The 13,624-nt window shown below is 35.1% G+C and overlaps 1 protein-coding gene across 1 annotated transcript in view; it reads left to right on the forward strand.

Annotated features, from left to right (window-relative positions):
* Positions 1-13,624, forward strand: part of dpydb (dihydropyrimidine dehydrogenase b) — a 212,100-nt gene that overhangs the window by 82,573 nt on the left and 115,903 nt on the right. Inside the window, exons 11-12 of the mRNA XM_073849425.1 lie at positions 1,121-1,331; positions 9,862-10,046. Of these exons, the coding sequence (XP_073705526.1) occupies positions 1,121-1,331; positions 9,862-10,046 (396 nt within the window). The remainder of the gene's footprint in view (positions 1-1,120; positions 1,332-9,861; positions 10,047-13,624) is intronic.

Below are 13,624 nucleotides of genomic sequence, written 5' to 3' on the forward strand. Positions count from 1 at the left end.
GTCAGATGTTAATGACTACAAACTGATGCAAAGAGGAACTGAAGTTTTAGAGAGGTCAGGTGATGGTGGAGGTAATGAATAGGAGTGGAAGATGGAGAAAAGAAGAGTTGAGGGGAAGGTCAAGAGTTCATGTGCAAGGTTTTTTGGACTCTTGTGCTTGTGAACCTGCTAAATGGTTCATACTGGAGTGTTTTGTTGAAGATTCTTAAGGAGAAAAAAGCAATGCACTGGTCAAGTTATCAGGAGATTTTCACTGGGGAGATTTGGGTCTCCAAATAAATGGTGCAGCAGGATAAACAGGTGATGCTGTCTGTAAGCAGGCTTAGGAAGATCTTCAGGTTTCTATAGTTCTCAAAGTATGCCCACTACTTAAATTTCTGTCATGACCACCTTCTAATGATAAATGTATGAATTGATTATCAGCTCATTGAGAATGAGAGATAAACTACATAACCGTTTAGTGTAAAGGAAGAACAGAACTGGTATGAGTACTGAACCCTGTGGAACTACAATGGGTGTGGGGATGAAGTGGGTCCTTCCCATTATTTCTAGTGGGTTCTTTTCTGTTAGGGAGGAAGTTAGGGAGGTCAGGTGATGGTGGAGGTGATTAATTGGAGTGGAAGATGGAGAAAAGAAGGGTTGAGGAGACGGTCAAGAGTGCATGTGGAAGGGTTTTTGGACTTTTGAACCTGGTAAATGGTTTATACGTTGTGTTTTTTTTTTTTTTTTGGAGATTCTTAAGAGGGAAAAAGGCAATGCACTGGTAAAGTTATCAGGAGATACAGTGGAAGGAATAGGATAAGCTGGGGGGTTAAGTAAAGAGCAGAAGATACAGTAATGCTTTCTGGGTTTTGAAACTTGGCTTTTAGAAACTTCTAGGAGATCTTCACTGGGGAGATTTGGGTCTCCAAATAAATGGTGCAGTACAGCAAAACAGGTGGTGCTTGTCTGTAAGCAGGCTCAGGAAGATCTTCAGGTTTCTATGAAGTTTTCGAAGTATAACCAACATACACATTTTTGTCATGACCATCTTCTGATGATGAATGCATGAAGTGCATTTGTTCTAAGGACAATGCTTGAAATTAGAATAACATGATTCTCTTTTGATTTTTTTTTTCAGATGGAGGTGGCCAAAGAGGAAAAGTGTGAGTTCCTGCCCTTTCTGTTCCCTCATCAGGTAATCAAAAAAGACGGACGTGTCGTAGGCCTGCGTTTTTGCCGCACAGAGCAGCAGGATGATGGGACCTGGATTGTTGATGAGGAGCAAATCGTTCACCTAAAAGCAGACTTCATCATCAGTGCCTTTGGCTCCATGTTGAATGATCCAGAAGGTAAGGTCAGGGTTGAGCCTGGTGACTCTAGCTGTAGTTAGTGTTAAGTTTGTGGGCAATAAGATTTTTAATGTTTTTTTTTAAGTAGTCTGTTCTGCTCACCAAGGCTGCATTTACTTGATCCAAAGTACAGCAAAAACAGTAAAATTTTGAAACATTTTTACTATTTAAAAAAACCTGTTTTCTATTTGAGTATATATGTGATTTCAAAGGTGAATTTTTAGCATCATTACTCCAGTCACATGATCCTTCAGAAATCATTCTAATATTCTGATTTGCTGCTCCAAAAACATTTATTATTATTATGTTGAAAACAGCGTAGAGTATAATTTTTCCCCCCAGATTTCTTACATGTTTTTATGTTACAAAAGCTTTTTATTTCAGATAAATGCTGATCTTTGGATCTTTCTATTCATCAGAGAATCCTGAAAAAATTTGCTCAACTGTTTCAAATATTGATAATACTACTACTACTACTACTACTACTACTACTACTACTACTACTACTACTACTACTACTACTAATAATAATAATAATAATTAAATGTTTTTTAAACAGCAAATCAGCATATTGGAATAATTTCTGAAGGATTATGTGACACTGAAGACTAGAGTAATGATGCTGAAAAATTAGCTTTGATCACAGGAATAAATTAAATTTTAAAATATGCACAAATAGTAAAAATATTTCACAATATTACTGCTTTTGGTGCATTTTGGATCAAATAAATGCAGGCTTGTTGAGCAGAAGAGCCTTCTTTAAAAAACTTACTTTAAGGAATTAAATAACTGTATTTGTTTCCTTGGCAATGTAGTTTGAATGTACCCAAATTAATGATTCCATTGCGTATTGTTTTGTGTTGCACACCAGGCCAGTTGAAAACTGGTTCTGATGTAGTTTAGAGCACATGTTGGGGTACCTGTGGTCCATGTGAAAGATTTCCCCAGCGAGCCATCACAGAATCCAGACTGTTCTCTCGTCAATAAGCATTCAGCACCGCCCCACTTATCTTTCCTTAGCAGATTTTAGTAGCCACAGTGTGATAACCATCACTCTGAGGGAGAGGCAGGAGATGATAAGACCCTCAAAACGAGAGCCTTGTTTCATTATGGGAATCCTTTATCAATCCACCATCACAAATACAACCTTATTTCAGCAGATTAGCCAAAAACATCAACCACACGTTCACATATTATGTCTGGATCACATATTCTGTGCTGCTTGACTATATATATTGACCAAGATCTTTTTGTTTTCTTGTTTTCTTCGTAAATAATATCAACACGTAAACATTAAATAGAAAAATTACCAAAAATGTTAAAACGTCTTAGTATTTGGTTTTGTATGGTTTGCTTTAATGATCCAAAGAGTTACAGTATTAAATAAACGACTTTATTCAACAATTTCTTCTCTTCCGTGTCAGTCTTCGATTAACGTTCACAGGAGTTCCACGATGTACGCATGTGGTGCTCTTGACGCTTGTTCTGATGTAGAAAAATAATTAATACAAAAATAATAAGTTCATAAAATTAAGGTTGAACCACTGATGTCACTGATGTCATGGACTATTATATCACTGTCCTTACTACCTTTCTGGCGCTTAAATGTGGTAAAAGCATTGCTGTCTATGTAGGGTCAGGAAGCTCTCGTATTTCATCAAAAATATCTTAATTTGTGTTCCAAAGATGAACGTGAACATAATCTCTTTAATGTTCATTTGTTTTATATTTTTTAGATCCTAAAACAGTTTATTTCCAAATTTAAATACGATTTTAAATCCCAGATGTGGCCTTTGACTTTTGTACCTCGCTGCTTTTCATTGTCTATTTGTCGGCTCACACTCACCCAGCTATTTTTTTACCTCCTCATGATGTTTTTTTTCTTTACTTAGCATTTTGTTGTCCCAGTGTTGTTGCTCTCTAGAAGACCTGTCATCCATCCTAAACACTGTAATGTCTCTGAGCGGAGAGTCGTTTCATCACCGTCTTGAAGCTCAGAGATAGCAAGCTTATAAATGCCACTCACTCCCCGCACCTTGCCCAAGATATGAATTACTTATCCACTCCAATGGCCGGCAGAGCCGACAGAAGAGGGTTGCGTTGTGGCGTTAGAGAAGAGAAAAGCTGAGATAGTGAGAAATTCTCCCCCTTGCAATCTTGGGTGGGCAGGCTGGTCCGTGATTAGATCACCACTGGCCAGCGGGATGAGCAGCTGACTGGCTACTTTTACCACTGTGAGGACCCTTTGCTGGACCCATGAAGCATGACGTTGTCTGTATTCAGGCCCCTAGGCCTCAAAGCAATGCAGTTTTGAGACATGCTCACAGTTGAATAAGTAGTCCACCAAAAAATATTAATTCTGTCATCATTTTTCTTCCTCTCATGTTGTTCTGATCCTGCATGCTGTTATTTTCTTCTGTGAGAGGCAAAAAGTTTTTTGGGAGACTCAAGACAAGTGTTGAGTATTGTTAACAAAACGAAAACCATTTCTGTCATGACAACTCTCTGAAAAGTTTAGCATGGTAATGGATATGACAATGGTGGAATAGATCTGCTACACTGCTGCTGCTGTTGGTTAATGCTGTAGTTGTAGATTATTGCTGCTGCTGCTGCTGCTGCTGAAAGCAAGTACAGAACTTCCTACTGCCAAAGCATATGGCGATACGGTGCTGTGAGTATTTAAGACATACTGCTGCTGCACAAATAGCATGAAATAACCCGTAGCAGATCTATACAGGTGGAGCTGGGGAAGGTGTAGGGTTTCAGAGGAACTCTTAAAGGGGTCATTGGATGCAAAACTAACTTTTACATGTTGTTTGAACATTAATGTGTATTGGCAGTTTGTGTACACAACCACCCTACAATTGATAAAAATCCACCCAGTGGTATTTTTTAATCTTTAAAAGTAGTATCCCCTTTTTAAAATTAGGTCATTCTCAGCTTCTTGTCGTTGTGACGGCACACAGTTGATTGCCATGAGCATCTTACCTTAGACCCGCCCTCACCGAGCTGAAACAGTCCGAATACGATCGCCATTGTGTCGACTCAGGTGCAGAGGAAGACTCTAATTGAGCGATTGAGGTGTCCTGTTTATTGGATGTAATAATAAACATAGCAGTAGTCATTTACTCCCGACATCTGAGCCGCTTAAGAGGCAGAGGACAACGTTACTTTCGTTTTTAAAAGGAAAACATCGATCCCGATCTACATATGCATCTATGTTCATGTGAATCATTTGTGATGCAGCTTCACCCACAGCAGAAGTGAGTATAAGGGTTTTTTATGCATCTTTGCAAATGTCCTTTCTTAATAATGTGCTTGTTGGCAAGTTTCTAAATGCGGCTAAAGTAAGCATTAAAGCTCGTAATCCCTCAGCAGAGAGGGGCGGGGCGAGCAGAGCTCATTTGCATTTAAAGGACCCATGCCATAAAATGAGCTGATATTTTGCAGAGCTGACTTTGACAAGGTAAAAGGGTGTTTTTTACACTACTATTAAGAATTTTTAACCAAAGTATATTAGAGACTTTTCATTAAGACCCTAAAGAATCATATGAACTTGTGGAAAATGGGCATCTGATGACCCCTTTAAAGCACCCTGCGAAATGCCCAAGTGAATGCTACCAGCCATTTAAATAGCTGCAAGCTCATTGGTTGCGTATGCAACATGAACCAGCTTGTGCCAAGTCGTATAACTCTGTGATATCATCAGTTATGTTAGCAACCCGTCAGCCTGCGTCATCTAGAGTTTCATGGCAGAATTTTATATTTTCTGAGGGAAAACAAAAAAAAAAAGTGTGGGAAGTAAGCTGTATATAATGTGGGATACAATCTTTTCCATGGCTTCCATAAACTGCTACGTATTTTCTGACACCAGATAGGCTCCACCCACAAATTTTAATAGACCAATTAAAATGCATGCCGCTGTGTGAAATACAAGCAGGAAGACACTGGCATGAAGACATGCAACAGCTTACAGAAGACAAAGCTACTTTGGATGGATGAAAGTGAGAATGCAGAATGCATCACTGAAAATGCAAATATATTTTTGGTGTATGCAAACAGTAACAACATTGTTACTGTTTGCACACACCAAAATTGGTCTATTAAAATTACTTGAATAAAAACTAATGCTGAATAGAAATATTTCAAAAACTAAACATGTCAAAAGCACATAACAAAATGTCTAAACCTTAAACTAAAATGAAAATATAAAAATAAATTCTCATTAAAGATATAATGAGTATATAAGTACTATTAAAATAATACTGGCACAGGCTAAAATTGTAGTCATTATTGACCAATAATTCTCTCCTCCAGTGAACTGCTAACTTGAGATCTGCAGATCATTGAGTCAGTGAACTAAGCTTGAGAACTCATTTGACTGGATCAGTCCTATTCGTAAACGAATCGTTCCTTCCAATTAGTGAATCAACTGGTTAATTTGATTGGACAACACATATCAATCAGAAGTCATCAGTCAAGAGCTACAGGGGAGAAGATTATAACACTTGTCTTACTAAGACCTGTTTTAAAGATAAGGCCACTGTGAATCTTTTTAACCTCGATTTGTGTTCCAAAAATGGTATACAGCTTTAGATGTGACATGAAGTGAGTAAAACATAACAGAATTGTCATTTTCTGAAGCAGTGTGACGTTTTCACATCACTCTTTCAGCATCCATAATAGTAAATGAATTCATATATTTGCATTTTAAGTGATGCATTCTGCATTCTCACTTTCATCCATCCAAAGTGGCTTTGTCTTCTGTAAGCTGTTGCATTTCTTCATGCCAGTGTCTTCCTGCTTGTATTTCACACAGTGGCGTCCATTCCATCTTCTAATAGAGCTTGGCAATGAGCAGTTGTATGAGAAGTTACTCTGGAGACTACTACTGGATTCTGAGAGGAGGCCATTTCATTTAAGGGGAAGATCTCAGGAGTCCCTTAGATTTGTCACACTCCACAGCCCGCGTGTATGCATGAGACAGACAGAAAAAAAGGTGGGGGGGAGGAGGGAAACAAACAGGAGGGTGTGAGGATGTTTTTTTTTTTTTTTGCTGAAAGTGATGAGGCCGGCAGTCTTCATGATCACTGGAGCGTCAGGCGAGGAGAGCTGACGGAGGGACCAGGGGATTGGGCTCGAAAAAAAGGAAAGGGAAAATATACTCAACAATAACAGCCACAGCAAGAGCATCAACAGGGCCGTCAGGGTTACAAATTCCTCTGCTTGTCTCAGGGAGAAATCCGCAGGGACTGTCATTTCTTCCTCCATCAAAGACATGTCTTCATTTTTCAGCTTAAACAATATCCAGCAGTCTCTAAGTGAACAGTTGTGTCCTCAGTGGCACCAAAAAGTATTTGGACACTTAAAGATCCTGTAAAATCAAAATCGAAGTTTTGTGGCATTGAATCTATGTCTATAAGGCTGCACTTACTCTGGCTCACATATGACTCGGATAGGATATTGTTGTTTACAACACATGCTTCCAAATGTGGTTTTAAAGGGATAGATTACCCAAAAATGAAAATTCAGTCATTAATTACCCTCATGTCGTTCCAAACTTGTAAGACCTTCATTCATCTTTGGAACACAAGTAAGGTATTTTGGATGAACTGCCACGCTCAAGGCTCAGAAAGGTAGTAAGGACATCGCTAAAATCTTCGATGTGACATCAGTGGTTTAACCATAATGTTAGGAAGCTATGAGAATTCATTTTGTGTGCAAGGTAAACCAAAATAATGACTTCTTTTCTGCATGTTCATGAGAGTAACAAGACATAAAAAAATTTGTTGGGTTTTAAATTATAATATTTCTGATATTTTCTGGTTGTCGGGTGTAACTTAGTGGAACATGTTCACAGTGAATGTGAATTACACATGTGGTTACTCTGCTAGGACACCTGTGTGACCGTTAAGGGAAAGAACTACATACATCCATTTAAAAGTCCTTGGATGTGTCTAAAAGCTGAAAGAAAACTGTGTAGGTTGGAAAGCATCAAGACACGTGTTAATTCAGTGTTTGAATAACATCCTGTCTATGAAAGTGCCGTCATCTGCTTGATTTTTGAAGGCTGAGCTATCTATAATATCCCACAATCCTGTGTGAGTAGTTTGGCAGTTTATAAATTAATAATTGTGGTAAATTGTATTTCTAAATGTCTATAAATTTAGTTTTCTTTCCCTCTCCATTTTAACTAGGAAATAATACTTAAATGATTAATGGTTTGCTTGTTTAAGTCTAAAGCTCACTTGAAATTGTTCAGTTTCTTTAAAAACTATTTTTAAGCAAAATTACTGCCTGTGGAGTCAGTATTCTTTGGATTTGGTCACAGAATAAAAAAAAAAGTAGTATTAACTATTATATTATCAATCTTGAAATCTGTGGAAGACTGTTTCTGTCACTGAATAAAAAAAAAGATAATTGCGACTTCTTATTTTGCTATTCTTACGTTTTTCTGATTTTTCTTGTTATTGAGAGAAAAAAAACACTTGAATTTTCTTAGAATTGTGAGATATAAACTCATTATTGTGAGGAAAAAAATCAGAATTGTGATTTATAAACTTAGAATTTAGAATTGTGCTTTTATATCTCAATAAAAAAATAAAAAGCAATTCTGACTTTATGACATAATTGTGAGTAAAAAAGTCAGAATTGTGAGATTTAAACTTGCAATTGTGAGAAAATATTAGTCTTTTCTTCACCTCAAAATTGGACATTATAACTCACAATTGTGAGTTTATATCTTACAATTCTGACTTTTTAACTCAGTTATGTGATATGTTATATGAGATATAAACGCACAATACTAAAACTGTTTTGTTTTTTTTAAATTTGCAATTGTGAGAAAAAAAAGTCAGAATTGTGAGTTTATATATTGAAATCGTGACTTTTTTCATTTCTCAAAATTGTAAGTATATATCCCGCAATTCTGTAAATAAAAAGTCAGATTTGCAAATTTATATCTTGCCATTCTGGCTTTAAATCTTGCAATTGTAAGTTTATATCACACAATTTTGCCTTTATAAATCACTTAAAAAAGTTTATGTCTCAGAGTTATGAGTTTATTCTGACTTAATTTCTCAGAACTGAGTTTATATCTCACAGTTCTGAGAAAAAAAAAACGTCAAAATTGCAAAGATGTAAACAAGCAATTGGGAGAAAAAAAGTCAGAATTGTGAGATTAAAAAGTCACAGTTACCTATTTTTTAATTCAGTGGCGGAAACAGGCTTCCATAGAAATCAATTATGCTGCATTTATTTATCTACTTTATTTTTTTATTTATTCTAGAAAAAGTGATTTTTTTTTTGGAAAGTTTACAAGTACAGCATTTATTTGAAACAGCAAAAATATATTATTAACCATATTATTATCAATCTTGAAATCTGTGGAAGACCGTTTCTGCCACTGAATAATAATAATAATAATAATAATAATAATAATAATAATAATAATAATAAAAAGATAATTGCGACTTCTTGTCTTGCAATTCTGACATTTTTCAGATTTATCTCGTTATTGCAAGAAAAAAAACAATTGCGAATTCCAAATTTTCTTAAAGTTGTGAAATATAAACTCGTTATTGTGAGAAAAAAAAAACAACAACTCAGAATTGTAATTATAAACTTGCAATTGCAAGAAAAAGTGTTTTAGAATTGTGCTTTTATATCTCGCAATTCTGACTTTATAACATAATTGTGAGTTAAAAAATTCACAATTGTGAGATATAAACTCACAATTCTGAGAATATATTAGTCTTTTCTTCACCTCAAAATTGGGCATTATAACTCACAATTGTGAGTTTATATCTTGCAATTCTGACTTTGCAATTGGTAATTGCAAGTTTATATCTCACAATTGTGACTTTTTAACTTGGTTGTTATAAAGTTAGAAGTGCGAGATATAAACACAATTCTAAAACAGTTTTTTTTTTTGCAATTGCGAGTTTATAATCACAATTCTAAGACAAAAAGACTGAATTGCAAGATGTAAATCTGAAATTTTGAGGAAAAAAAGTCAGAATTGCTAGATTATATATTGAAAGTGTGACTTTTTTTATTTCTCAGAATTAAAGTTTATATTCAGCAATTCTGTGAATAAAAAGTCAGATTTCCATTCTGGCTTTATCTTACAATTGCAAGTTTATATCAAGCAATTTTGACTTTATAACTCACAATTCCGAGTTTTTTCTCAAAATTATGAGTTTATATCATGCAATTCTGACTTTATTACCTCACAGTTCTGAGAAAAAAGTCAGAATTGCAAAGATGTAAACTAGCAATTGGGAGAAAAAAGTCAGAATTGTGAGATAAAAAGTCACAATTACCTATTTTTTAATTTAGTGGCTTCCATAGAAATCAGTTCTGCTGCATTATAATTTATTTATATATTTTTTATGAAACGGTGATATTTTTTTCAGGAAAGTTCAAAAGAACAGAATTTATTTGAAATAGAAAACTTGAAAAGCTGTTTTAATCCAGTTTTGATATACTCTAACCACTCTGATCTCTGTAATATTGTGTGCTGGAACAGTGAAGAAGGCCCTGGAACCAGTAAAGCTGAACGGATGGGGGACACCTGAGGTGAACAGCGAAACCATGCAGACCAGTGAACCCTGGGTGTTTGCCGGCGGAGACATCGCCGGCTTGGCCAACACCACCGTGGAGTCTGTCAACGATGGCAAACAAGCTTCCTGGCACATCCACAAGTACATCCAGGTGGGCTCTCCACTCAATAAGCCAATCCATCTCATTCTGCATTTGGACGTCTTACACAACATACTTAGTGTTTGGCCACAGTTGTGTAGCTCTGAGAGCCTGCTTCACATTATGTGTCAGTGCCAGCAATTTTCAGCATTAGTGTAGCACTCAAAGTTTTACGCTCACAGTTTTTATAGCGAGGGCATTATTCCACAGGGACTTTTTTTTCTCAGGGTGACATCTTGAGTGCTTTTTGGCTTCGACTCTCAAACAGTATAAGTTTCTTGCTTCATTTTCCTAGCTGACGACGATTTTCTATGATTCCGCACACAGACCTAAGCGGCAGCATGAGAGAAGGTTCACGAAGAGGTTAATCGCTAATGTAACTGTGGCCAGAGGAAGTCACGCTGAAGTGTTTGTTCGGCAAATCCATCCCCCCCCAAAAAAAAAACATTCTGTAATTTTGGACTACAGAGAAAGAGCTGTACAAATATTTGCTAATGGGTTCAGCGGTTCAAGATCACGTGAATGATTGAAAGATAAGATCACATTTTGTTGTGGGTGTTGCATTTAAATTTTGGTTACTGAGCTTTGTGTATGGATTTTCAGTGGGATGAGATGTTCTCTTGCACAGCGTGCTTGTTTTTCTGTTTTTTAGCTTTCAAAAAATCTTTCTGTGCTAGTTAGGGGAGACCGGAGGCAGTTGTAACACAATACATTTTCTCAGTCACAAACAAACTAGAGTAATGACACTTACTCAGCACATGCTCAGTGCGGTCTCTCTCTGCCTGAGAAAAATAAGTGCCATCATTTCAACTAGTGAGAAATTGTCAACACAAAACTGTGTGGTGTGAAAGTGTTTTGGATGTCCCGAATTATTCTTTTGATATCTAAACTTTATTTTATCTGTAGTTAGTTTTTTTTTTTTTTTAGAAAAAAAAAAAAATGAATTGCAAATTCTAACACTTTAACTCAGTATAGCTTCAGTGTAGGATTATTTAACTTTAATAATAAATAAATAATATTTTTATAATTTGATTTTTTTTTTTATTTGCACTGCTGGTCGAAAGTTTGGGATCATTACTCCAGTTTTCAGTGTCCCATGATCCTTTAAAAATCATTCTAATATGCTGATTTATTATCAGTACTGGGAACAGTTGTGTTGCTTAATATATACATATTTTTTGGAAGCTGTGATTTTTTTCAGGATTCTTTGATGAATAAAAAGTTGAAAAGAACAACATTTTTTAAAAAATGGAATTTTTTTCTAACAATATACACTACTGTTCAAAAGTTTGAGGTCAGTAAACTTTCATTCCTTCTTTTTTATTTGAAAGAAATTATTACTTTTATTCAGCAAGATTGTGTTAAATTGATTAAAAGTGATAGCAAAGACTTATGTTTTTAGTAAAATTTTTATTTTGAATAAATGCTGTTCTTTTTAACTTTTTATTTATCAAAGAATCCTAAAAAAAGTATCACGTTTTAAAAAAAAATATTTGGCATAGCACAACTGTTGCCAGCATAGATATTCTAATAATAAATCAGCATATTAGAATGGTTTCTGAAGAATTAGATTAAAAAAATGCTCTGTTGGATTGAGATCTGGTGACTGTGGAGTCTATTTGAGTGTAGTGAACTCATAGAAACCAGTTTGAGATTATTTGAGCTTTGTGACAAGGTGCATTATCCTTCTAGAAGTAGCCACAGTGATCAGGGATGGACATGGTCAGCAACAATACTCAGTTAGGCTGTTGGATTTAAACAATGCTCAATTGACAAGGCAGGATGGATCCATGCTTTCATGTTGTTTATGCCAAATTCTGACCCTACCATCTGAATGCCGCAACAGAAATCAAGACCCATCAGACCAGGAAATCTTCTTTTGTTCAATTTGGTGAGCCTGTGCGATTGTAACATTGGTTTCCTGTTGTTAGCTGACAGGAATGGCATCTGTGGTCTTCTCCTGCTGTAGCCCATCTGCTTCAAGGTTCGACATATTGTGTGTTTACAGATGCTCTTCTGCATACCTCATTGGTAACGACTTTTTTATTTGAGTTACTGTTGCCTTTCTATCAGATTGAACAAGTCTGGCCATTCTCCCCTGACTTCTGGCATCAAGAAGGCACTTTGCCCATAGAACTGCCACTCACTAGATTTTTTCTCTTTTTTGGACCATTTTCAGTAAACCCTAGAGATGGTTGGACATGAAAATCCCAGTAAATCAGCAGTTTCTGAAATACTCCAACAACTATGCCATGTTCAAAGTCTCTTAACTTCTTTTTTTCCCCCACATTCTGATGCTCAGTTTGAACTTCAGCAGATCGTGTTGAACATGTCTACATGCCTAAATGCATTGAGTTTCTGCCATGTGATTGGCCATGTGATATTTTTGTTAATGAGCGGTTTAACAGGTGTACAGTACCTATCAAAGTGGCCTGTGAGTGTGTGTGTATATATAGTAATCATTATTTATAACTATATAAGTTATTATAATTATGAAATAATTCAGATTTTTTTTTCTCGCAATTCTAACTTTTTTCTTAGAATTTTGAGATATAAGCTTGCAGTTCTCAGAATTACGTGATATAAACTCGTAAAGTCAAACTCATTAATCTGGGATATAAAATCGCAAATCTGACTTTTTTTAAATATAAATTGCAAGTTTATATCTCGCAATTCTGACTTTAACAAACTATTGCGAGTTAGTAAGTCAGAATTGAGATATAAACTCGCAATTCTAAGAACAATCTTTTCCCCCTCAAAACCAGACTTTGTAACTCGCAATTGCAAGTTTATATCTCACAGTTCTGGGAAAAAAAGACAAAATTGTGTGGTATAAACTCGTAATTATGAGTTATAAAGTCAGAACTGAAGACATAAAAATAAACTAAACTCTAACTATAAACTCTCAAATCTGACTTTTTTTTGCAGAATTACATGATAGAAATTAAAATTGGACTTTATACCTCGTATTTCAAGTTTATATCTCACAATTCTGAGAAAAGAAGTCAAAATTGTGTGATATAAACTCGCAATTGTGAGTTATAAAGTCGGAACTCTCAAATCTGACTTTTATTTTTAGAATTGCGTGATATAAACTCGCAATTACGATACAAACTCACAATTCTGAGATATAAAATCACAATTCAGAGTTTTTTAGATATAAACTGCAAGTTTATATATTGAAATTGTAATTTTCTTCCTCAGAATTGTGAGTTTCAATTGCGAGTTAGTTGGTTAGAATTAAGATATGTATAAAGTCAGAATAGCAAGACAAACTCATAATTCTGAGATATAAAATCACAATTGGACTTCATAACTCTCAATTACAAGATTATATCTCAATTCTGAGAAAAAAGTCAAAAATGTGTGAAATACAAAGACCTGCATTTGCAAGACAAAAATCAGAATTTTGAGATTTATAAAAAAGTCAGAATTGTAAGGTAAGATAACTTTATTCAGTGGTGGAAATGGGCTTTCATAGATAATAAATAACATCTCTGAAGATATTATAAATATTTAAAATAATTTTAAAATAATTATATATATATATATATATATATATATATATATATATATATATATATATATAT

The sequence above is a fragment of the Garra rufa genome, chromosome 10 (genome assembly GCF_049309525.1).
Source record: "Garra rufa chromosome 10, GarRuf1.0, whole genome shotgun sequence".
In the NCBI taxonomy this organism is placed as follows: domain Eukaryota; kingdom Metazoa; phylum Chordata; class Actinopteri; order Cypriniformes; family Cyprinidae; genus Garra; species Garra rufa.